The sequence below is a fragment of the Pinus tabuliformis genome, chromosome Q, assembly GCF_031772625.1.
Source record: "Pinus tabuliformis cultivar Carrire ecotype Pingquan chromosome Q, CPIR1, whole genome shotgun sequence".
Taxonomy (NCBI): domain Eukaryota; kingdom Viridiplantae; phylum Streptophyta; class Pinopsida; order Pinales; family Pinaceae; genus Pinus; species Pinus tabuliformis.
Window position 1 is genome coordinate 107,928,235 of NC_142296.1, and position 27,204 is coordinate 107,955,438.

General features: G+C 35.5%; 1 protein-coding gene across 4 annotated transcripts in view; it reads right to left on the reverse strand.

Annotated features, from left to right (window-relative positions):
• LOC149218456 (NAC domain-containing protein 74-like) overlaps positions 1–27,204 on the reverse strand; it is a 112,254-nt gene that overhangs the window by 79,448 nt on the left and 5,602 nt on the right. The window contains exons 1-3 of one of the 4 annotated variants that reach the window (XM_089384060.1): positions 21,144–21,282; positions 20,237–20,308; positions 19,555–19,832 (exon numbers count right to left, since the gene is read on the reverse strand). In XM_089384060.1, coding sequence (XP_089240186.1) covers positions 19,555–19,806 — 252 coding nt within the window. In that variant the 5' untranslated portion in view covers positions 19,807–19,832; positions 20,237–20,308; positions 21,144–21,282. Of the gene's footprint in view, positions 1–19,554; positions 19,833–20,236; positions 20,320–21,143; positions 21,565–27,204 lie in introns of those variants that run through there. The other 3 variants (XM_089384061.1, XM_089384058.1, XM_089384059.1) reach the window with 3 other exon arrangements.

Sequence of the window (27,204 nt, forward strand, 5' to 3'; positions counted from 1 at the left end):
TCAAGGCTCAACGCTAATATTTGGAGGAGCAACATTGGAGCCACAAGGTCATATATGCTCTCAATAGCCCTACCAAGTCATATCAATGACAACCACCCTCATCTAGGCTACGAAACAAGGACCATCAAATAGGGTCAAGGACAAACTAGGGTGTGTTGGTTCTATTTGGGTACATCATCCAATAATAAGCATTCAAGCTCTGTATCTTAGCATATGGAAGAACATCAATAGGTGTAGAATCATGTAGAAGTTTCTCAAGGCTCAACGCTAATATTTGGAGGAGCAACATTGGAGCCACAAGGTCATATATGCTCTCAAAACACGGCAAAGTACCCTCTTGAAAGTGTTGGGAAGAAGTCAAGCCATCCCTCAAGGGATCTTTGCCACATGTGATACCACTTGAACAAAATCTCTCAAGATCAAGTGATATCAACATCATTAGGAACATAAAACCATTAAAGCATCATATTGGACCATATCTAATGCTAAGGGACAAGAAATACTTCACACAAAACTCACCTTCAAATCTCTAAATAGCTCAACACCTGTAAACAAGTTATCTCACTTATGTCAAGGATGATTAGGTCAATAACCCTATTAGGTGTTTCCAGCCCCCAAGGGGAGTAACATGTCCTAGGTAGACCCATTAATCCATAGGTGTGTGTGATAAGGTGGTCATGGAGTGGGAAAGTCTATAAGGAAGATGCCACAACCATGAGACCAGCTAATGGAGGTCCAACGTCCTAAATGTAATGATGTAAAGAGGGAGAAATCATGGTAGCATGAGTTACCCCTTTCCTCAGCTTGCTTTTTCCACCCCTCAAGTGTGCCTTTTACTTGAAGGGTTTATCTTTTTTTGGTGCATTGCTTAATAGCTCAAGCTTGCATTGTGATTTTCCAATATCCCTTAAAAATGTAGCGCTTTTTCGCTCAAAGGAGTTGGGACATTCAAGAGTTCCTTTGGTTTAGATGAAGCATTAAATGCTTGAGGAACTGAGTGATGGCTAACGAGGGGGTAGAGCTCATGTTAGGCTTGTGCACACATGCTAAATAAGTCCCAACCATCTTCTCCATTTTATATTTTCTTTCTATTCTGGCTTTATATGCTTTTATTGTTATTTTAGTTGCATCAATCTCTAGGGCCAAGTTTCTGGGTCATAACACAAGGATGTGGATGTAGGGTGCTAATCCAATGACCAATGACTCTCAACCCTCAGATTGGAGATGAGAAATTGATATAGATGGAATGTTATAAGTATGGATTACCCTAGACACAGTATATCAATCAATGCCTCCACAATAATTCCTCAAAGCAGGTCCCACTACACTAGAGTCAAAGACTAACCTCCCAAGTCAAGTACAAGAACAAGGATACAAGCAAGAGCGATCAATCATCCAGTTTGCCCCATGATTCATATTAATATGCCCATAACATTAAATGAAATCACATGATTGCTAAAATGGTTAGAGTACCTACTGATAGCCGATCGACCTTCCTTCAAGAAGAATGTTAGACTAGTGAGAGAACTGATCGGAGCAGTAGGTGGATAACTATGCCATAATGCTATCTAAAGACCATCATAGGGTTGTTGGTTCGCTGGCTATCAAATGAGGAGAAATAGTTTATCTTATGGGCTACCCACTTTTGTTGGGTAACAATTATCAAATCCCAACTTGGGTTGATATTCAATGGGATCACCTGTTGACTTAAAGTCAAATCTTATTCTGCAAGAACAAATTTGTGGCCAAAACACATTTTGCATTCATCATTGCAAGCATGTAGCCATTTTGTTATCAAAAACACTATCACAAAAAATTATTCTACAAATTTGAAGAGAAAACTACAAATCCTTACAAATACAATTGAAACATTGCCTACAAATAGATAAATCTTGTGAATTCTTGTCAAAGATTCTAATCAAAAAGAAAAATATATAAGATAGACACAGACACCAACCAAGCTTAATTGTCTCGATTCAATAGAAGTAGATAAGACCAACAACACACTTAAGAGAGATGACATCATTTATGTTGACATTTTCCATCGTTTAACAATTCAAGACAATGTGTCTAAGCTACCAAATTAACATCTATGACCAATCACCTAGCTACACATCAAGTGATAAATACAACTAGGGGTGACTCACATGAAAATTGTTGTCTATCCTTGAAAATCATTTATGTCCTAAGGTTACCATGAAAGGCCCTACACCAAACAATAAAATCCAATAGATCGTCACCAAAATTAGTAATTCAAATCACAATCAACCATATTGCACACATGACATATAAAAAATAATCACAAAAGGATGAGATTAGCCATTTCTCTTTTTGCAATAGATGGAATTCATCATGTCACTATGGAAGGTGTGTCATTCCAAATTTAAAAATTATTAAGGTCAAACGACATGTCTCACCATTTGGAAAATATTTTGGTTGTTGATTAACAAAATAAAAGATAATTAAGAAAACATGAAGGTGATAATATAACATCCATTATATAAGTTAGTATATAAGCTAATATTGATTCTAAATAGTTTAAAAACTATATATTAAAAGTACCCTTCTTCTGCTCCAAAATTCTATTAAGAAAAAAGTACTAAGAAAAGTCCAAAAAGTACTACCAAGGTGTGAAAAATATAATAACGATAAGGTTACTACCTAGGGGTGAAAGAGATAATAACAATAAGGTACACTTCAAAACTGACTAACCCAAGAAATGAATATTATCAAATATGAGTGAGCCTGTCTTATCAAAAGTAATCATGGCATACTCATATCGAAAATGAATAGGTCGAAAAAATCCAACCAAGGTAAGAAAATTATTCTACAAATTTGAAGAGAAAACTACAAATTGTTGCAAATACAATTGAAACATTGCCTACAAATCAATGTGGAAAGAGTCGGAGGTATCATTGTCAATGTTCATATGTTCTTGGGGAAGAGGACGATGGAGCGTGCAGGCGATTTTTCTCCAGCCCTAGGGTTTCAGGTTAGGATAGCTGCCGCCGCTTGCTGGTTCGCGCCGCCCTGGAGGTGCGGCCACGGTTCTAAGCGAAGGGAGGTTTATGCGGATTTACCCTATGATGGAGTCGGAGTTTGCATGGTCTGCAAAACTGTCCCGCCAGACAGCGACGCGTTGTTCTGCAATGGCGGCGTTAGCTCCTGGCATATGCAGTGCCTGAACCCTCCTTCGATGGCTCCCCCTACCGGAGATTGGTTCCGTCCCGAATGTCCTCTCCCAATTCAGGACAACCATTCTCAACCTGTCGGTGTTAATAAGTTTTCCAGCGAGCCTGATGACGATTTGATAAGCCAGATCAGGGCGATCCAGGCGAATCTGAATCTTAGCGAGGATGAGAAGGCAAGGAAGAGGCAAGAGCTCCTGGCCAGAGGATACTCCAAGCAGCAAGGAAGCGGCGGCGAGGTCAAAGGTTCCAATCGGGAGGCCACGCCGAAAAAGAAGCTGGAGATGTTCGACGAGAGCTTGAACTACGCTTTTTGCATGCAGCTACCCAAGCGACCCGTTAAGATCGGCCAAGATCCTGAAGGCCTGCTCCCCAGGATGGGAAATAACTACGGCAGATCTGCTCTAGGAAGCTCAGGAAGCCCTGGCATTGCCTCATTTCAGATCCAGATCAAGCTTATATCTGGCAAAACCCTGCTACAATGGGTGAGAGCGTCGGATCTAGTGCAAGACCTCAAGCAGGCTCTAGAAATCAAGCTGGGGATTCCCTCTGCAGCACAACGACTTCTCCACGAAGGTAAACAACTCGAGGATCTCTACCCCCTGTTTTTTTACAACATTCAGAGAAATTCCACCATTGCTCTCACCCTTCGTCTAAGAGGGGGCGCTACAGGACAGTCATCCTCAGCTAAGGCGTTTTCTTACAAGGATGCTGTCCATGCTAAGATGCCTAAGAGAACAGCTCCACCTGCTCAAGCTCCCAAGCCTTTCCTGGTGGATAAACTGGAGGAAACCCCCTCCATAGAAATAAAGCATCCATCGCTGGATGAGCAAACCCAGCATTTTGCGGAACATGGCATTATCTGCAGGTTTAATGGGCTATGGCCACGCACAGCAGACCTCTACCAATGGATCCAATCTAACTGGACCAACAACTGCAAGGTTCTGCTATGCTCAAAGGGATTTTTCATCGTAGTGTTTGCCTTCGATGAGGACTATCAAAAAGCCTTAACTGGTGGCCCATGGTTCTGGGGTGCAGCTGGTTTATTCCTCACTCCTTGGTTCCCAGATTTCGATCCCTCTACAGCAGTTATCACCAAACTCCCCATCTGGGTCAGACTTCCAAACCTCCCAGCGAATCTATGGCACTTTGCGGTATTCCAAGGGATTGGCAACTCTCTAGGCCGCCTTTTAGACACAGACGTCTCTAGAGGGGAAAAGGGCTTATACACTTTTGCCAGGATCTGTGCAGAAATAGACATAAGCAAAGGTCTCTCGGACCAGATCAATCTCAAAATAGGAGATTTCCATTGGACTCAGACTTTGGATTACGAGAACACAGCCTTCCGCTGCCGCAACTGCCATCATATAGGCCACCTTCAGAGCTCTTGTCCCACGATGCCAGCCCAAAAGAAGAAAGCCAATACTAAGCAGAAATCCAAAAGCTGGAAGCCTCATGATCCTCCTCCCATGGACGATTTTGACTTCAGCTCCGATGAAGAGGACGAGAATAAGGAAGGTGAGGCAGCAGCGTCGGAACCGGATCCGTCCTCGGCAGGTCCTGTGGTTTCGTCCGTCATACCAACCTCTCAGAAAAGGAACCATGAATCCTCCACCTCGGACTCAGACAAGGAGACCTCTCCGTCGGCTCATCTCAGTTTGCAAATCATGCCAGCTCAGCAAAATCCTCCTGAGTGGGTCAAAGTTGGTAAAAAGAAAGGGAAAAAATGCAAAATAGTGGATTCCGCACATGTTGGGTAGAATCCTCTGTTCAGTTCCTGCTCTTTTGTTCCTCTTGTTTCTTCTTGTTCAGCGTTGTTCTCTACTCTTTCTCTCTTAGGAGCCGAGGTGGACAACCAATCCTTTCCGGCTGCCTATGTTCTTGCTTCTCTTGTTTGTAACCTCGCATTGTACCATACGTTTTCTTAATAGAATTAGTTTTTACTGAGAAAAAAAAAATGTGGAAAAAGTCGAAGTCGAGATTAATTCGGCAAGGGTCCAAAAGTTGAAAAACTCGTTGAAGTCTGGAGTTTTTTGAAAAAGTCGGCAAAATTAAAAAAACACAAAATTATTCATTTTTTTTTATTTTTTTCAACATCTAGAATCGAAGTCATAGATTAGAGGTGTTTTCAGTGTTTTACTACAATGTCCTTCTTTACATGTGAATTTGACCACTAAAAGCATTTTACACTCTTGCAGTCTGCATTCTAAGTGCATTTTATCACGAAGGTTTTTCAACATTATCCACAAAAAATATGATCATGATTCATAATAGTGTTGATTCTTGGGAATGTTCTTCAGCTATTTACACTTCCTTGCTTGCTAGTCTGGATACTCCTTGTCCTCTTGCTCTTATGTCTCACAATCATGCTCGTCGAGGTAGGTATGCACTTCTTTTTCAGTCTTCTTAGTTTCTTATAGCAGCCTTCTGATAGCTTAGCCTCTGGCTAATGTCTCTTTTCTATATTTTTTTGCAGATCTCATATAAATCCTTATTGTTTTGCAGACATAACATCTAGCAAGACCAAATCAATAATAGCCGTATATGTTTCAACTTTCAACAAAATATAGCAACTAAGCAATTAATTTTCTCAGTAACACCAACCAACTATAATGCTCGAAAATAAGATTCAACAACAAAACAAATTGCACACCATAACGTTATCATCAAATTTCTAGGGCTATGTTTGAAAGATTCCACTCTCTGCCTTAAGATTAAACAACAGAAAATTATATCATTTTTGCCTTTGCGGCCTCTTTATCCGCGGTCTTGGAGAGAGGCCGACTTTTTGGGTCGACTCCCGATTACATCGGCAGTATAACAATTAAATCGCGATTTTTTCCTTTCTGAAAAAGTCGCCACAAAGTTGGGGGATTAAATCGTTTGGTTTAAAAAATTGCATTTTTAGGATTAAATCAGAATTTTTTGCAGACTTTTTCCACACTGCTACAAATAGATCAAGCTTGTGAATTCTTGTCAAAGATTCTAATCAAAAAGAAAAATATATAAGATAGACACAGACACCAAGCAAGCTTAATTGTCTCGATTCAATAGAAGTATATAAGACTAGCAACACACCTAAGAGGGATGACATCATTTTTGTTGACAATTTCCATCTTTTAACAATTCAAGACAATGTGTCTAAGCTACCAAATTAACATCTATTACCAATCACCTAGCTACACATCAAGTGATAAATACAACTAGGGATGACTCACATGAAAATTGTTGTCTAGCCTTGAAAATCATTTATGTCCTAAGGTTACCACGAAAGGCCCTACACCAAACAATGAAATCCAATAGATCGTCACCAAAATTAGTAATTCAAATCACAATCAACCATATTGCACACATGACATATAAAAAATAATCACAAAAGGATGAGATTAGTCATTTCTCTTTTTGCAATAGATGGAATTCATCATGTCATTATGGAAGGTGGGTCATTCCAAATTAAAAAAAATTTAAAGTCAAACGACGTGCCTCACCATTCGGAAAATATTTTGGTTGTTGATTAACAAAATAAAAGATAATTAAGAAAACATGAAGGCGATAATATAACATCCATTATATAAGTTAGTTTATAAGCTAATATTGATTCTAAATAGTTAAGAAAACATGAAGGCGATAATATAACATCCATTATATAAGTTAGTTTATAAGCTAATATTGATTCTAAATAGTTTAAAAACAATATATTAAAAGTACCCTTCTTCTGCTCCAAAATTCTATTAAGAAAAAAGTACTAAGAAAAGTCCAAAAATACTACCAAGGTGTGAAAAATATAATAATGATAAGGTTACTACCTAGGTGTGAAAGAGATAATACAATAAGGCACACTTCAAAACTAACTAACCAGAGAAATGAATATTATCAAATATGAGTGAGACCTGTCTTATCAAAAGTAATCATGGCATACTCATATCGAAATGAATAGGTCGAAAAAATCCAACCAAGGTATGAAAATTATTCTACATATTTGAAGAGAAAACTACAAATCGTTACAAATGCAATTGAAACATTGCCAACAAATAGATCAAGCTTGTGAATTCCTGTCAAAGATTCTAATCAAAAAGAAAAATATATAAGATAGACACAGACACCAACCAAGCTTAATTGTCTCGATTCTATAGAAGTAGATAAGACCAGAAACACACCTAAGAGAGATCACATCGTTTGTGTTGACATTTTACATCGTTTAACAATTCAAGACAATGTGTCAAGCTACCAAATTAACATCTATGACCAATCACCTAGCTACACATCAAGTGATAAATACAACTAGGGGTGACTCACATGAAAATTGTTGTCTAGCCTTGAAAATCATTTATGTCCTAAGGTTACCATGAAAGGCCCTACACCAAACAATGATATCCAATAGATCGTCAACAAAATTAGTAATTCAAATCACAATCAACCATATTGCACACATGAAATATAAAAAAATAATCCCAAAAGGATGAGATTAGTCATTTCTCTTGTTGCAATAGATGGAATTCATCATGTCATTTATGGAAGGTGGGTCATTCAAAATTAAAAAATTATTAAGGTCAATGACGTGTCTCACCATTCAGAAAATATTTTAGTTGTTGATTAACAAAATAAAAAGATAATTAAGAAAACATGAAGGTGATAATATAACATCCATTATATAAGTTAGTGTATAAGCTAATATTGATTCTAAATAGTTTAAAAACAATATATTAAAAGTACCCTTCTTCTGCTTCAAAATTCTATTAAGAAAAAAGTACTAAGAAAAGTCCAAAAAATACTACCAAAGTGTGAAAAATATAATAACAATAAAGGTTACTACCTAGGTGTGAAAGAGATAATAACAATAAGGTACACTTCAAAACTAACTAACCCAAGAAATGAATATTATCAAATATGAGTGAGACCTGTCTTATCAAAAGTAATCATGGCATACTCATATCGAAATGAATAGGTCGAAAAATCCAACCAAGGTATGAAAATTATTCTACAAATTTGAAGAGAAAACTACAAATCGTTGCAAATTCAATTGAAACATTGCCTACAAATAAATCAAGCTTGTGAATTCTTGTCAAAGGTTCTAATCAAAAAGAAAAATATATAAGATAAGACACAGACACCAAGCAAGCTTAATTGTCTCGATTCAATAGAAGTAGATAAGACCAGCAACACACCTAAGAGATATGACATCATTTTTGTTGACATTTTCCATCGTTTAACAATTCAAGACAATGTGTCTAAGCTACCAAATTAACATCTATGACCAATCACCTAGCTACACATCAAGTGATAAATACAACTAGGGGTGACTCACATGAAAATTGTTGTCGGGCCTTGAAAATCATTTATGTCCTAAGGTTACCACGAAAGGCCCTACACCAAACAATGAAATCCAATAGATCGTCACCAAAATTAGTAATTCAAATCATAATCAACCATATTGCACACATGACATATTAAATATAATCACAAAAGGATGAGATTAGCCATTTCTCTTTTTGCAATAGATGGAATTCATCATGTCATTGTGGAAGGTGGGTCATTCCAAATTAAAAAATTATTAGGGTCAAACGACGTGTCTCACCATTCAGAAAATCTTTTGGTTGTTGTTTAACAAAAGAAAAGATAGTTAAGAAAACATGAAGGTGATAATATAACATCCATTATATAAGTTAGTGTATAAGCTAATATTGATTCAAAATAGTTTTAACACAATATATTAAAAGTACCCTTCTTCTGCTCCAAAATTCTATTAAGAAAAAAGTACTAAGAAAAGTCCAAAAAATACTACCAAGGTGTGAAAAATATAATAACAAAAAGGTTACTACCTAGGTGTGAAAGAGATGATAATAACAATAAGGTACACTTCAAAACTGACTAACCCAAGAAATGAATATTATCAAATATGAATGAGACCTGTCTTATCAAAAGTAATAATGGCATACTCATATCAAAATGAATAGGTCAAAAAAATCCAACCAAGGTATGAAAATTATTCTATAAACTTGAAGAGAAAACTACAAATTGTTGCAAATACAATTGAAACATTGCCTACAAATAGATCAAGCTTGTGAATTATTGTCAAAGGTTATAATCAAAAAGAAAAATATATAAGATAGACACAGACACCAAGCAAGCTTAACTGTCTCAATTCAATAGAAGTAGATAAGACCAGCAGCACACCTAAGAGAGATGACATCATTTTTGTTGATATTTTCCATCGTTTAACAATTCAAGACAATGTGTCTAAGCTACCAAATTAACATCTATGACCAATCACCTAGCTACACATCAAGTGATAAATACAACTAGGGGTGACACATGAAAATTGTTGTCTAGCCTTGAAAATCATTTATGTCCTAAGGTTACCACGAAAGGCCCTACACCAAACAATGAAATCCAGTAGATCGTCACCAAAATTAGTAATTCAAATCACAATCAACCATATTGCACACATGACATATAAAAAATAATCACAAAAGGATGAGATTAGCCATTTCTCTTTTTGCAATAGATGGAATTCATCATGTCATTATGGAAGGTGGGTCATTCCAAATTAAAAAATTATTAAGGTCAAACGACATGTCTCACCATTCAGAAAATATTTTGGTTGTTGATTACAAAAATAAAAGATAATTAAGAAAACATGAAGGTGATAATATTAACATCCATTATATAAGTTAGTGTATAAGCTAATATTGATTCTAAATAGTTTAAAAACAATATATTAAAAGTACCCTTCTTCTACTTCAAAATTCTATTAAGAAAAAAGTACTAAGAAAAGTCCAAAAAATACTACCAAGGTGTGAAAAATATAATAACGATAAGGTTAATACCTAGGTGTGAAAGAGATAATAACAATAAGGTACACTTCAAAACTGACTAACCCAAGAAATTAATATTATCAAATATGAGTGAGCCCTGTCTTATCAAAATTAACCATGCCATACTCATATCGAAATGAATAGGTCGAAAAAATCCAAACAAGGTATGAAAATTATTCTACAAATTTGAAGAGAAAACTACAAATCGTTGCAAATACAATTGAAACATTGCCTACAAATAGATCAAGCTTGTGAATTCTTGTCAAAGGTTCTAATCAAAAAGAAAAATAAATAAGAGAGACACAGACACCAAGCAAGCTTAATTGTCTCAATTAAATAGAAGTAGATAAGACTAGCAGCACACCTAAGACAGATAACATCATTATTGTTGACATTTTCCATCGTTTAACAATTCAAGCCAATGTGTCTAAGCTACCAAATTGACATCTATGATCAATCACCTAGCTACACATCAAGTGATAAATACAACTAGAGGTGACTCGCATGAAAATTGTTGTCTAGCCTAAGGTTACCATGAAAGGCCCTACACCAAACATTGAAATCCAAAATTAGTAACTCAGATCACAATCAATGTTATTGCACATGTGACATATAAAAAATAATCACAAAAGGAAGAAATTAGCCATTTCTCTTTTTGCAATAGATGGAATTCATCATGTCATTATGGAAGGTGAGTCATGCCAAATTAAAAAAATATTAAGGTCAAACGACGTGTCTCACCATTGGGAAAATATTTTGGTTGTTGATTAACAAAATAAAAGATAATTACGAAAACATGAAGGTGATAATATAACATCCATTATGTAAATTAGTATATAAGCTAATATTGCTTCTAAATAGTTTAAAAACAATATATTAAAAGTACCCTTCTTTTGCTCCAAAATTCTATTAAGAAAAAGGTACTAAGAAAAGTCCAAAAAATACTACCAAGATGTGAAAAAGATAATAACAATAAGGTTACAAGCATGGTGTGAAAGATATAATAACGATAAGGTACACTTCAAAACTTACTAACCCAAGAAATGAATATTATCAAATATGAGTGAGACCTGTCTTATCAAAAGTAATCACAACATACTCATATCAAAATGAATAGGTCGAAAAAATACTACCAAGGTGTGAAAGAGATAATAACGATATCTTATAAGGTTACTTAAGCTAATATTGATTCTAAATAGTTTTAAAACAATATATTAAAAGTACCATTCTTCTACTCCAAAATTCTATTAAAAAAAGGTACTTAGAAAAGTCCAAAAAATACAACCAAGGTTTGAAAAAGATAATAACGATAAGATTACTACCAAGGTGTGAAAGAGATAATAATTATAAGGTACACTTCAAAACTGCCTAACCCAAGAAGTGAATACTATCAAATATGAGTGAGACCCGTCTTATCAAAAGTAATCATGGCATACTCATATTGAAATGAATAGGTCGAAAAAATACTACCAAGGTGTGTGAAGGAGATAATAATGATAAGGTCACTACAAAGGTGTGAAAGAGATAATAATGATAAGGTACACTTCAAAATTGGCTAACCCAAGAAATGAATATAATATGAGTGAGACTCATCTTATCAAAAGTAATCATGGCCTACTCATGTCGGAATGAATAGGTATAAATGAACAAAAAATTAAAGAAACTCCTAATACAACTAATTAAAGGATATGTAGAAAAGATGAAATTAATGGGGGAAATAAGATCACTTGCTACAAAAGTTAACTCCGTAAAATGTGAAATAGAAAAATATCAACAAAATTAACAAAACTCATGACATGGAATGCAAGAGCTCAAGAGAAATTTTCCCAAGGACAAGAAAATCAATCATCTAAAAGGTCATACTCAAAATTTGATTAAGGTTAGGTTTCTTTTGGAGGTAGTCCACTTTACTATTCTTGACCTCCCTCACCTATTTTATAAAAAGGGAGGAAAGAGTCTTTTGTGTTAGATTTTCAAGTTACTTTGAAAGTATTTACGCCATGTTTGGAGACACTCCATGAGATTTGGTGTACATAGTGTATGTTCAACCCCTAGATGGTCCAAGATGGAATGTAGCATAAGAGATGGTCCATGACGGATATACACAATTGAGACAACTTGCTCAATGAAGTCTTTTGAGCATAAAACAATAGAGGAACACAGCGAATAATTAGGTAAGAATGTTATAGGGCGGAAAAGTGAGTTTTTATGGCTGAAACAGGGATAACACAGTGATAAAAGAGATGATGTTAGCCCTAGTAGTGTTTTACCATGCAATTAATGCTAGATTTCATCTTTCTCAAGTTATTAAATGCAATCCCTATCAATAGGGCAAAAACACATCAAACAAAATTACTAATAAATACAGTTTCAAGAAGAAACACTAACCCTAGAAACATAGGAATTAGAGAGGAGAGATAAAAGATGTAATATGGAAGGGTTGATCAACACCTACTAGACCCTTGCATTGATCTAATTGGGCAATAGAGTCTTTTAGGGCAAACTCCATGAAGAGAGCCTTGATGAAGAGAGCAGGAGAGTAAGAATCTCTACTTAGAAACCCTAGCTACTTCCTTAGATGGGAGATTCAAAGTTCAAGAAATGCATATATCAAAGTTCTCTTGAACAATTCAAGGAAAACAATTTCACATACCATGAAAAATCAAGATTTTAGGAAAAAAATTACAATTTTGACATGGCAAACATTAAAACCCTAATTCACATGTTATAGCGTGAAAAAATTGAAGGTCAACATTAAACTTAAAATATTCCACAAGAATCTCTTCAATCAATACCAAAGAAGTTTCCTCATGCAAAATTCCTTCCCAAAAGATAATTCGCTCCATAAAACTACATTGCGACCAAGTATAAAAGTCAACAGTAACTAATGCACACTTGCAAAGAGAGAGAAGCGTGATGAATGATGATCATGAATGAGTGAGTGAGACCCCCCTCTATTTATATGAGGGCAACCAAGTCTCATTTCACTAATTTTACAAGCAAAATCCCTAAAACAAGTTAATCTGAGCATTCAATTAGGTCAAAGGTCACAAACCAACCTTGAGATAGTTCTAAAATATAATAATATGCCAAAAATAACCCCCAAGTGTGGGAAAAATGATAACCATGACATCATCCTATAAGAATGGTCAATAATGCACCAAGTCAGGCAGTGGTCCAAGAATGATCCTCACTCCAAGGAAACCTTAAAGTGCATGTGTGCATCTCCAAAAGGCACCTCCTCCACATGATATCATCCAAAAAGAGGCCTACGTTACCCTTCCAAGGCATGTAGGAGTGATGTGGCACCATCTAGGGTAAGCGTTGGCATTAAGGAAAAATGCGCTAGCCCCCCCAAGTCATATCAATGACAACCACCCTCATCTAGGCTTCGAAACAAGGCATCACCACCAAACAGGGTCAACGCCAACCTAGGGGTGTGTTCGTTCCATCTGGCACATCATCAAATAATCCAATGCCCGAGCTTTCAAGCTCTGAATCTCAACATCTAGAGGCACATCAATAGGTGTAGAATCATGTAGAACTTGCTCAAGTCCCTAACGCTCATATTTTGCGGGGCAACATTGCGGCCACAAGGTCATATATGGTCTCACAACAGGGCAAAGTATCTAGAAGGTGTTGGGAAGGAGTCAAGCTATCCCTCAAGGGATCTTTCCTACATGTGATACCACCTAAACAAAACCTCTTAAGATCAAGTGATATCAAGTATCAACATCATTAGGGACATAAAACCATTAAAGCATCATAATGGACCATATCTAATGCTAAGGACACAAAAATACTTCACGCAAAACTGACCTTCAAATGTCTAACTAGCTCAAGGTATGTAAACAAGTTACCTCACTTATGTTATGGTTGATTAGGTTAAACCCTATTAGATATTTCTAGCCCCCAAGGGGAGTGACATTTGCGAAGTAGACTCATCAATCCATAGGTGTGTGTGATAAGGTGGTCATGGAATGGGAAAGACTTCATGGAAGATGCCACAACGATGAGACCAACTAATGGGGATCCAACATCCTGTGTGTAATGATGTAAGGAGGGAGAAATCATGGTGGCATGAGTTACCCCTTTACTCCGCTTGCTTTTTCCACTCCTCAAGTGTGCCTTTTGCTTTAATGAATTATCTTTCTTTGGCACATACCTTAGTAGCCCAAGCTTGCTTTGTGATTTTCCAATATCCCTTGAAGATATAGCACTTTTTCGCTCATCCGAGTTGGGACATTCAAGAGTTCCTTTCTTTTAGATGAAGCATTAAATGCTTGAGGAACTGAGTGATGGCTAACAAGTGGGGTAGAACTCATAATAGGCTTTTGCCCACATGCTAAATAAGTCACAACCATCTTCTCCATTTTACATTTTCTTTCTATTTTCGCTATATGCTTTTATCATTATTTCAGTTGCATCAACCTCCAAGGCAAAGTTTTTGGGTCATGACTGAAGGATGTGGATATAGGGTGCCAATCCAATGACCAATGTCTCTCAACCCAAAGATTGGAGATGATAAATCAAGAGAGATGGAAAGAGGTAATTATGGATCACCCTGACACGCTTTATCAATCAATGCCTCCCCAGTAGTGCCCTTCCTGAACTATAAGTCCTCAGAGCGGGTCCCATTGCACTATAGTCAAAGACTAACCTCCCGGGTGAAGTGTGGGAACAAGGATATAATCAAGAGCAATAAATCATCCAGTTTGCCCCATGATTCATATTAATATGCCCATAACATTAAATGAAATCGCATGATTGTTAAAATGGTTAGAGTACCTACTAATAGTTGACCCAACTTTCTTCAAGAAGAATGCTAGACAGGTGAGAGCATTGAATCGAGCAATAGGTTGCTTGTTCGTTGGCTATCAAATGAGGAGAATATTTTCTCCTTTGGGTTACCCACTTTTGGTGGGTAAAAGTTATCAAATCCCAACTTGCGTTGATATTCATGGATCAATTGTAGATTTAATGTTAAATCTTCTTGTGCAAGAACAAAGATGTGGCCAGAACACATTTTGCATGCATCATTGCAAGCCTAGGCCATATTGTTTCCAAAAACACTATCACAAAAAATTAGGATGCGAATTTGACGAGAAAACTAGAAATCATTGCAAATACAATTCAAACATCGCCTACAAATAGATCTAGCTTTGGAATTATTTTCAAAGATTATAATCAAAAAGAAAATAAATAAGAGAGGCAGACACCAAGCAAGCTTAATTGTCTCAATTCAATAAAAGTAGACAAGGCTAGCAGCACACCTAAGAGAGGAGACATCATTTTTTTTTACATTCGTCATCGCTTAACAATTCATCACAGTGTATCTAAGCTACCAAATTAGCATCTATGACCAATCACTTGGCTGCAAATTAGGTGATAAATACAACTAGGGGTGACTCACATGAGAATTGTTGTCTGGTCTTGAAAATCATTTATGTCCTAAGGTTACCACGAAAAGCCCTACACCAAACAATGATTTCAAACTCACTGTAACGGAAATTAGTAATTCAAATCACAATCAACCATAACAAGTGACATATAAGGAATAATCACAAAAGGATGAGATTAGCCATTTCTCCTTTTGCAATAGATGGAATTCATCATGCCATCATGGAAGGTGGGTCATGCCAAATCAAAATATTATTAGGGTCAAATGACATGTTTCACCATTGTGAAAATATTTTGGTTGTTGATTAACAAAACAAAAGATAATTAAAAAAATATGAAGGTCATAACATAACGTCAAATATATAAGTTAGTATATAAGCCACAGTTTGATTCTAAATAGTTTAAAAACAATATATTAAAAGTATCCTTCTTCTACTCCAAAATTATATTAAGAAAAAGGTACAAAGCAATGTCCAAAAAATACTACCAAGGTGTGAAAGAGATAATAACGATAAGGTTATTACCAAGGTGTGAAAGAGATAATATCGATAAGGTACATTTCAAAATTGACTAACCCAACAAATGAATATTATCAAATATGAGTGAGATTCATCTGATCAAATGTAAAAAAGGCATACTCATATCGAAATGAATAGGTATAAATGAACAAAGGATTAAGGAAACTCCTAATATAGCCAATTAAAGAATATGTAAAAAAAAATGAAATTAACAAGAGAAATAAGATCCCTTGCTACAAAAGTTGACGAGGTAAAATGTGAAATAGAAAAATATCATCAAAATTAGCAAAACTCACAACATGGAATGCAAGAGCTCAAGAGAAATTTTCCCAAGGACAAGAAAATCAATAGTCTAAAAAGTCATATTCAAAATTTGATTAATAGGTTAGGGTTTATTTTGGATGTAGTCCACTTTACTATTGTTGACCTTCCTTACCTATTCCATAAAAAGGGAGGAAAGAGTCTTTTTTGTTAGATTTTCAAGTTACTTCGAAAGTATTTACACCATGTTTGGGGACACTCCATGAGAATTCGGGTACATAGTGTATGTCCAATCCCTGGATGGTTCAAGATGGGATGTAGCATAAGAGATGGTCCATGATGGATATGCAAAATTGGGACAGCGTGCTCAATGAGCTTGAACTTGGTTGATTACAAGCTTAGTGTTCTTCCATTGGCCATTGAACATCTCTTTATAGTTTGGTAGATGCCCTTCATTGAGCCCTCATGGAGGAACCACTTTGTTTAGAGCGCACCTTGCAAGGGATGTGGAGATTTGTGCATCCTATAGGAGGGCTTCAAGCCCTATGTGACATGTGGCAACTTGCTTTAGAATTTGAGGGATTGGAGAGATGGCCTCAAGATGCCTAGAAATTCCATAATGTTTTTGCAGGGTGCTAGTTGACCCAATGGAGGTCACTTCCAAAGATGTTGCCCACAACAAGTACAAAATCAATTAAGTAATAGTGTGCAATCATGAGCAATTCGAGGGCAGGCCACATATGAAACCACAAACGAAGTAGGCAAAGTAGGATTATGTTCTTATTAATGAACAACCAGTAATTTCATCATTCTTCAAGTGTGATTTCACCACAATATCAAGTGGCCTAATTGTGCCACACCTAACCTTCAACCCTAGTTAGGGAAGCTCTAGAAAATAAAGTGAGAGACCTAATCAAGAAATTGCAACACCAAATATTCTTCACTAAACACAATGATTACAACAAAACAATGTGAGAGTTTCACCTCAACCCCAACATTTAATTATTGGAACAAACTCACCCTTAGATTATACCAACATGTTTATATTAGTGATTTCCAACAATCGAATCAACCCAAGAAAAATAAAAATAAAAAAAGATGAAAGAACCTCACATTGAAATGCCCCTTAACTTCTTCCTCCCAAATATATTCAACTAAGGTTGGAAGGGATCTCCCACACTTAACCATGCCTCTAGAAAATGAATCTTCCAAACCAAGATTTGAATTTTGATCCCTTTTAGCATTTAAAAAGGGAAAATGATATTTTTATCCATAGATGTTTTCGTTCGACCGAAGGTGTATCCCCTAGGCCTTCTTCATATATGAATAATGCATTTTGTTAGCTTTCAAGTTACTCTAAAAGTGTTTACACCATGTTTGGGGGTGTTTCATGAGACTTGAGGTACATGGTGCATGTTTATCCCTCAAATGATTCAAGATGGATTGGCAAATGAGAGATGGCTCATGATGGATTTGCATATTAGAGATAACTAGCTTAGTAGTTTCTTGACATCAATTAGGTGCTTGCTTGGTATTCTGCACTAGAGCATTGGAGTTCTCTTAATAGATTGGGAGACATCCTTTATGATGGTCACATGGGGAGGTTTAGTTTCTTTGAGAATGCCCTGTTAAGGAGGAGTGTTGTGCATCTTAGAGGGCATCAAGCACTAGATAGCATGAGCTAGCTTGGATTCCTATATGGAGGCTTAGAGTTACCTCTGAGATGCCCTAGGTTGCAACAACGTTTATGCAAGGGGAGTGGACCAAGAAGAGTACACAGCATAAAAGGAGCAATGGAGTTCATGTGAGCTTTGGTCGGAGGAGCATGGACACACCTTGTGTAGCTACATCATCTCAAAGCCCTCAGTGTGTATGATATCACCTTGGTGCTTTACATGTGTACCCTCAAAGTGAAGCACTTCACATGTGTGAATATACATGTGATTATTGTACGTTGCTTGAAAGGGATTTGGCCCACATTGTATTGTTGGTCTCCCTTACCTCTCATATATATAGGTAAAGGAGAGAGTACTTCACTCACTCATGTCATACCCATCACTCTTCCTCACTCTTATGTGGAGAGACGATTTGGAGGAGCACACTCCTCAAAAAAATTCAAAAGTCTTTTGATTCGCGAATTCAAAGCCAAATCATTTGAGGAGACAAAATAGTGTGGCCAAGAATGATTTTTCAATCCCCCACTATGACTAATTTCCAGATGTAGTTAGAAAGATCTAAACTCAAGCCTTGGATCAATGCATATCCTTCTACCATATTGTTTGAGGCCTTACCAAGGCTCCAAGAATATGATATTTCTATACTTATTCCGGGATGAAATAATGCGCCCCCTCTCCCCACCCAACCCCTGCTAGAGAAATACTATTATTCATACAATACTTACATATTCTAATTCAATTTCACCTTTCCTCCTGACATAATGATGTGAACCTTAAATTTCTTAGAGCTTTCCATATACCCCTCAACACTCTCAATATCACCCATCTTGAGATTGGAAAGTTTGATGTCAAATTTGTTGACCAAAGCGCTATTCAATGTGTCACTATAGCATACATAAATACATCTTTAATAATAACAATAATAATAAACAATATTAAATAACCAAAGGTCACATGTCTAAAATGCGTGTATATTCAAATAAAGTGACCATATACTCCACACACACAATGTCAAATGCTAATGTAATTATCTCTCATTATATATTCAACACATTATATTTATCCATATGAATTGCTTTATGTTGTTACATTTATTTTGGATACTTCCATGATGAACTAGTTGATGGGAGGAAACGTACTAGCAAAGGATAGAAAGGCACATAAGATTTACAAAAATTCAATACTCTTTCCTGAGACCTCTTAGATAGATTAGCGAGTTGTTTTAAGATAGGGTATGAGTGTTATTAAATGATATGGCATGCCTCATATAACAGCTAGATGAATAAGTCTTTTGAGCATAGAGTATTAAATAAACAATACTTACATTTCTTGAAAACCCTAATACCTCCTATTTGCCCAATACTTATTTCAGATTGGATGGCAACTATATAAGAGCATTTCCGTAACTGCATGCCATATTTAATTGTCACTCACAATCCAATTACACATATCATACTATTGAACCATTTAATTTTCATAAATCCAGTTCCTTGGAACTCAAATGGGACTTTTCTAGCTCATTCATTACATTTTAGCCTTGAAGTAAATATCTTAAAAACAAAAGAGGTGTATGTATGTGCAGATGTCTCTGTCTATGCATATGAATATTGATGGTGTTTTCGATATGATGGTATCCAAACAAATACATTTCAGTTAAAAACAGCACCCGAAAGAATGAATAATTCATTAATAATACCTGCAAACAAGGCACTGCCTCACATCCATTTTCCTCAAGACGATATTCATGCATTACCCAATCAGTTCGTTCACCTTGTGGAGCCCGGCCTCTATAGAAAACTAAAGTCTTTTTTATTCCTATTGTGCTTGCTCGAGAGTAAACTTTACGATCCCTTCCTGTGGCTTTCCAATACCCAGCTTCAGTAGCCCTATTAGTGCGTGAACCATTCGGATACTTCCTATCACGAGGACTAAAGAAATACCACTCCATATCACCACTGGGCAGGAAGGATTTCCCTGCAAAATTGCAAAAGATTCAAGCATGAACCATTGTACTCATTGCTGAATTTTACCTATCATATAATCAGGTCCAGGAACATGTGCAACATCATGTTTCTTAACACCAAAATTTAATTTACAAGAAAGATTCGTATGCAAAACACACAAGGTCATTTCAAATATGAAACATTATGTATATTTAGTTCAAAGAAAATAGGTGTCAACGGTCAACCTATGCAAAGGCAATTTTTTAACACCCAAATTTACTTGTCAGGAATAATCCGTGCAGAATTGCACGAGGTTCATTTTGATCATGAGTCCTTGTCTACTAATTACTGAATTGCAGTTACATGAAAATCGTGTAGTTAACGTGATAATCTTTGGGAAACTATGCAACAGTAAATCATCATACGTCTTCTTACCAGAATTTTACACTTCTGCAGACCCAACTGAGAAAATCCAGATTATCCCGTTAACTACTGTTACCGAAAAAACTGAACATAAGCTGCATCAGTCCACTGTCATTATTATCGATATACATATTCTAAGCTAGGAAGCTGTCACAATAATAGTTATTCAATTGTATTCTAGAACATTTCAACCGTCAGTGGGAATAAACGAATATTTCTTTGGAGTAATACAACCGACATTTATTTTAATGTGCCTAACTGTAAATACTAAAATGAAGAGCCATTGTGGTGGAATGTTCAAGTTTATTTAATTACTTTAACACAAGCTACGATAATCAAAAAGTTGCTACGATAACCAAAAGGTTACCGTGTCTATATTTACCAGAGCAGAATTTACTATTGGAAGCACTAGGAATCTGTAAGCCCTTGCATTTACTATTTAACAAAATTGACTTTAAAACTTCCGTTGTATACTCTAATTGAAATTTTCAGTACTTCAGTAACATCGATTCTGTTCACACGACCTTTATATCCTACGTTACTATAACCTGCAGTTACATTCTATGTTCCTAAAACCTGGAGTTACAACGGTTCAAGTTAGTGAGTGAAATTCATTAACAGGTAGGCTATTACAGAAATCTACTTTAACATGACCTGCGAACAGGAACCAGAAAGGCAACCCATGGACCGTCATTTTACAAAATACCGCAGTTGCCGTCATCATGTCAGCTCGCAATTCCACTTAAAGTCTACCACATGCTAACCCCCACTTAATGGGTCAAAATGTAAGTCTAAAATTTCGTTACAGCCGCCATGAGAACTAATCCCAAAGAGAAATTACTTCAAAAGCATAATCAAATTACTACTACTTAGCGACATCCCATAAATTTGTCGATCAGGAAAATAAGATTGAAGTTACCAGGCAAATCCCAGGGCTCGTTTCTGTAAAGGTCGACCTCGCTAATAACCTCGAGCTCTGCTTCTTTGAGGCCATGATTGAGTTTGCCCTTGAGATAGCAGGAGATAAGTTCTTCGTCCGTGGGATGGAACCTGAAACCTGCAGGTAAAGCTAATGTTCCCATGCGCAAAGAAAGGGCTATCGAATCCCCTCTGCTAATTCTTAAACTCGCGATGAAGCCTTGCAGGTGAAACCGAATTCCACTCCCTCATATTCACACAGACAAAACTCTCCAGTCGTCTCTCTTCTCCCTTTTCTTTTGGTGTTGATAAATTATCTGCTGTCTTTCTATTCTGTTCTAGTGGCTTATAATGCCTCCGCGCGCCTATTATTTGTGTCTCTCAGCCAACCCCAACCGACTTATGATATAGGGCGTCCATATTTGCATAATACAAAGCCAATGAAAATTGGGCCAGATATTTTGCAAACACGTGTCGCTCTTCAGCAATTACCAGTAATTACCGGGAACAGTAACAAGGTTCTTATTTCGGATTGATCGATGTACCCTAACAGATACCTAGGCGTCCATATTTGCAGGATAAAGTCAAATGAAAGTTAGGGCCACATATTTTGTGCACATGTGTCGGTCTTAGTTCTTTACCAGGAACAATCAGTGTCCGTATTTGGGCTTAATAGCTTGACCCTTGATCCATCTCGTCGCGCGACTTGCTCTGCACCGGAATCCAAACTTAGCATTTTTTCTTACAAGTTAATTTAAGCCTCTTGGACTTTTTTCTTTTCTTTCTATACTAAATTTCTGACAGAATTTTTTGTCAAAATTTTCAGTAACGTAAAATAGCCATGTGAGATAACTGGTAATTTTTAAGCTTCAATTTATCTAAAAATTAAATAATTAAATGATGTAAATTTAAATTTAAATTTTATTAATTTTTTTCTGACCAGATATTTTTATTTTGGAATTGGGTTTTTAAGAATATTCTAATAGTGTATACACATCAAATACTCAGATTTATTTTTAGAGTAGCTGTTATTTTTATTAAATTTATTAATTAAAAAATATTACGTGAATTAATGAGTTGTGATTTTTTGTGTGTATGGTATAGATAAGTCATAGTATTAGCTTATAGTTTAACAAAGTCTATATACAAATTAAGAAATTTCCATAATAAAATGGGGTAAATCTTTATGGTTAAAAATCTTGTTACATGTTTTTTTTAAATGTGTATATATTTAACTTTTTCTTATTATTATTATTATTTAGTTAATTTTTAGGATTTTTAAAATTTTAGCCAATTGAGATATAGGATGAAATAAATGTTTTAAAACTTATTATGGACTTACCAGTGATTCGATTTATATGGTTACACTAGTTTTAGTAAAATGTAAAAATTTCAATAAATATAAAATTCAAATGGTAAACAAAGAGCAATTTTGAAACTTTGAATTTATTAAAAATTAAAATTTCAATATTGATTGGAAAAATAAAACAATTTAAATATTTTATATAAAATGTTTTTCATGAGAGTATAAATTTTATCAATATTTTTACCTACATTTAACATAATATCATATAATTCTAAAACTTACATAAAATTTAACAATTAATCTAATATAGTAATTAGCATACCATTTAAATTGTTAAAAACATCAAAAAAGAGGTTCCAACTTTTTTTTATTTTTTAATTCCTTTTAAATCCAACCACATAAACAAGAATAGTCATTCTAGCACTAACTGGAATTGCCATTTTTTTCTCTCTTCTAAGTGGTTGGGTGGAGAGGATCATTCTGCAATCTAGTACGATGGTTATGCTTAAATTTGTTTGTGCTCAATGTGGAGTTGATACATGTCTTTTTTAGATTAAAAACAAAATATTCTCTAAATAGAAAAGCAATGTAACAAAAATAAATATCACGTAATGTAATTTCATGTAAAGTAATTAGAAGTAAAAAAATGTGTGAATAAGATGTTTAAACCTTATATTTTTCAAAAATATTTCAACACGAGATTTAAATAAACTATTTGAAGATCTACGTTAACTATTTTATGTCGATATCAACTTTATATATATCTATAGCAAAAAGATTGTTAAAATAAAGTATTTTTATGTTATATATAATAAAATATTCAATGTGGGTTATCAATAAAATATTTTAATAAGAATTAATATTGACATATACTTAAAAATAGATTAATAACAAAAAATTATTTTAGTGTGTGCTCATAAAATGTCTATATATATATATATATGTATTAGTGTCCAAATATTATGCAAAATATTTGAATGTCAACTATGTATATATTATAGGCTAGTCTAACTTATGGGAGAAATTGGTTTTTTCACAATATTTTTTTCTGAGTAATTTTAACCAAAATCTCTCAAAGATTTTTTAAAACTTGAATTTAAATTGTTTAATCTATAGAATTTGAACGAAGGGTGCTAAATCCATTTATGCATTCAAAAATGTATTTTAAATTACAAAAATTACATTCTTGCGTGAAAATTTATGGTCAGATTGGGTAAAACAGATTATTTCATCTATAAGTTAGATAGCGCCTATATTATATATTTTTTAAAATAATTAATATATATCAAATAAAGCTATTGAAAAAAATTATGGATAAAACATTTGAAGTGTTCTCAAAGTTTAAGTTATATACTCTAAAATACAATTTGAATAACTAAAAATTACACATTGTATTTTGTACTCTAGAAAAGAAATTTGATCTATACTTTAGATAAATCTATACTAATAAATATCTCAAATATTAATCATTATTTTAATTAATATCTAAATATTTTAGACATTTTACATACTTATATTTTAAAAATATTAACTAGTACACATAATAAGTGAATAAAAAGTATAAGTGAAGTCATGACCCGTGAGAACAAATGAATAACTGATTGTGTGGGACAGCCTTCAAAATTTAGGAGTCTATCACATGGAATAAAGAATTGTTTCGCTTCACTTAATCATGAGTTTTCACGCAACTAATTTGTTTTTACCAAAATGGAATTAAAATTTATAAATATTATTTTGTATAACTATATACATAAACACATATATAAATACATAGAGATATATATTGGGTTTGGAGTATGTTCTAAAATTGATTTTGCTTGGCTAAGAGCTTATCTAATTGCTCAAGACCCAAAGCATCTAGCAGTAGTGGAAATTTGTCCCTTTACAAATCACCACTAAGGTCATTCCAGGTGGCCTGGTTTTCCTTGAATAATAGTGTCCCTTTACGAATCACCACTAAGGTCATTCCAGGTGGCCTGGTTTTCCTTGAATAACAGTGATGAGTCAGTTTGCATTATAACAAAGAGATAATATAGCAGATAAAAATGATCATCTTCATTATTGGTTTGACAACTAAATTATGATAAATTTTCCCACTATATATATATATATATATATATATATATATATATATAGTGGGAAAATTTATCATAATTTAGTTGCCAAACCGGGTCTGGGATATATATATATATCCCAGATCCGGGTGTCTGCTCAAGGTACAGATTCGTGCACGTGGACAGTAGCTTGGGTGGGCACGTGGCTCCTCTCCACCGCCTCTCGATCTCCCACAACACTTGCTTTTAATTCCCCTGCATACAAGTTTAACACTGCATTAATGCAGCCTGACCCTCCTCCTCCACCGGTTTATCTTCTGAGCATGACGCCCTCCACTGGCGACATTCGAGTTTCTCCTCTTCGCTCAATTCCCTCCTTTGCTGCAGCCGAGGTTCGTCCTCAACCCTTTCCAGGGATACTCTGGGCCCTGGTTCGTTGGGCGAATTGTTGGTTGCGCCTACAGATCCCTCCCTGCCTCATCTGCTATCTCGCCAGCCTCTTAGTCTTCGTTCTTCATCTTGACTTTCTGGACACTGAGGCCAAGCCTACGCTAAACCTTTTCTGCCGCCTTAGACTCTCAAATTGCGGGGAACATCCTGGTCTGCCGGCTATGCCGAAACTTCGCCAAAGGATGAGCAGCAAGAGGGGTAGCTCCAGGGGGCAAACAAGCCGCCAGGTATCCTCCTCCACGACGGATTCTTCGACTTTCTATTCGGACTTCAGCATGGATCGATATCCAGCTACAAGAAGTGGTCGGGGCAGGGGCAGAGATATGCACAATATGGTAGCGAGCTCCCTCAACTCTAACTCCGCTCAGTTTCAATTCCCCTGCAGTCACGGCAATCTCTTCTTCATGGCCTCTGTTACCATAGAGCTCAAGGAGATCAATTCAGGTCAAGTTGTAGGTTCCCTTGGGGCGACGACGAAAAGGCCGGCGGAAGATAGACATGGCATAGTCCAGATGAAATATGAGCCGAGCAAGGCTACAGGATCAGGCAAAAGCACGGCTACCCAAATCATGAAAGATCAGGCAGGCCCGAGCGTATCAACATGTAGAGAGGGCCACCCCTCTGAGGACGAAGACAATTACCAGTTTGGTTGCCGCATCATCGAAGAGCAGCCGGATTCCTCCCTTGGTGTTTAAACAGGTCGGTGCTCTTTGGTTTTTTGGAAATTCAGTGCGCTCGAGGTTTTTTACTTATCATCTGCCTCACAGTCACGATAAGTGCTCCAATCCTAATAGCCAGTTTATACCGCGAAGGAGGCACTCTGCTAGCCTTTGGTCTCTGGCCTCGTTTGCAGACTCAGCCGCTTTTGAAGTTAGTACTCAGATTTATGTTTCAAGCAGTGTCTCTCGGCTTATTCGTTATGGTCCGGTTTTTCCAGTTACTGTTGTCATAAGGCCCCTGTTCAAGTTTCAATTCCATGTTCAACAATGGGGTTTCTTTTTTATTTTTTGCACAAGTCACTGTTGTCATAAGGCCCCTGTTCAAGTTTCAATTCCATGTTCAACAATGGGGTTTCTTTTTTATTTTTTGCACAAGTCATAGTCAAGTTCTAGGCAGTTCTTCAGAGCAACACTCAGCTGGTTTTTCACTGAATACTGATAAGTTATGCTTGTAAACATGCCGATTCTCCAGACTAGCTCTCAAGAGGCCATGACCTCGGTGTAAAATATTTTTGTATTAATATAAAAGTAGATATATTCAAAAAAAAAAAAAAAAAAATATATATATATATATATATAACAATTTTAAAATTTAAATACATATTAATAATAATATATAATTTTTTAAATTATTAAAATATAATAAATAGAGAAAAATTTACAATAATGTTCTTACTTTTTTATATACATAAAATAACATCACCTCTATACTACCATGAATACTTAGATATCAAGCTTTTCCAGAAATATTTTAATTACATTTTATAATAATAATAAAATATAATGAAATATCTTTCTAATAACTATAATAATTTTTTATTTTAAAATCATATATAAAATAAAATTTTATTAATATATAAAACCTCCACTCCCACTCCTGCTCCTCACGCTCCCCGGCTTCTGAGCCCTCCAACCTGGATGACACTATTTTTTTTAATTTTAAAATCATATATATAAAATAAATTTTATTTAATAGATAAAAACTCCGTCAAGCTCACCCTCCCCGGCTTCTGAGCCCGCCTACCTCGATGGCACCCCTCAAGTGGCCTACTCCATTTCTTTCTTCAAGCATGTACAACAGAGAGCGGATCTACCAAAAGTCTATCCCTTCGTTTCACTCTTATCTAGCAGTTGAGTCAGTCTCTCAGAGGTGGGCTCCTTTACCAACTTGTTTTTCTCTCTTTCTCCGCGCAGCTCTCGCTCGCTTAAATGCAGGGATTTTTGCTGAGTTTTTAGTTTAGTTTTATTATATTGTTGTGTAGTATGAGTCATATGTATTAAATTTTAAATATCTTTCGAATTTAATAAATATTCTGATGCATTAGTTTGAGTACTCTGTTTTTGACTTTTATGCATCAGGTTTATGGTCTATCCTCACGCTGATTACCATTGTGGTGTGTTTTATTTAATATTCTTAGTGAATTGGAAGTTGTAATTAGTATTGACAAATTTGTACAAATGTAAAAAAATAATATATATATATAAAGTTTAGGTGTATTTTTAAGTTGTGTGGTATGTTTTATTTAATATTCT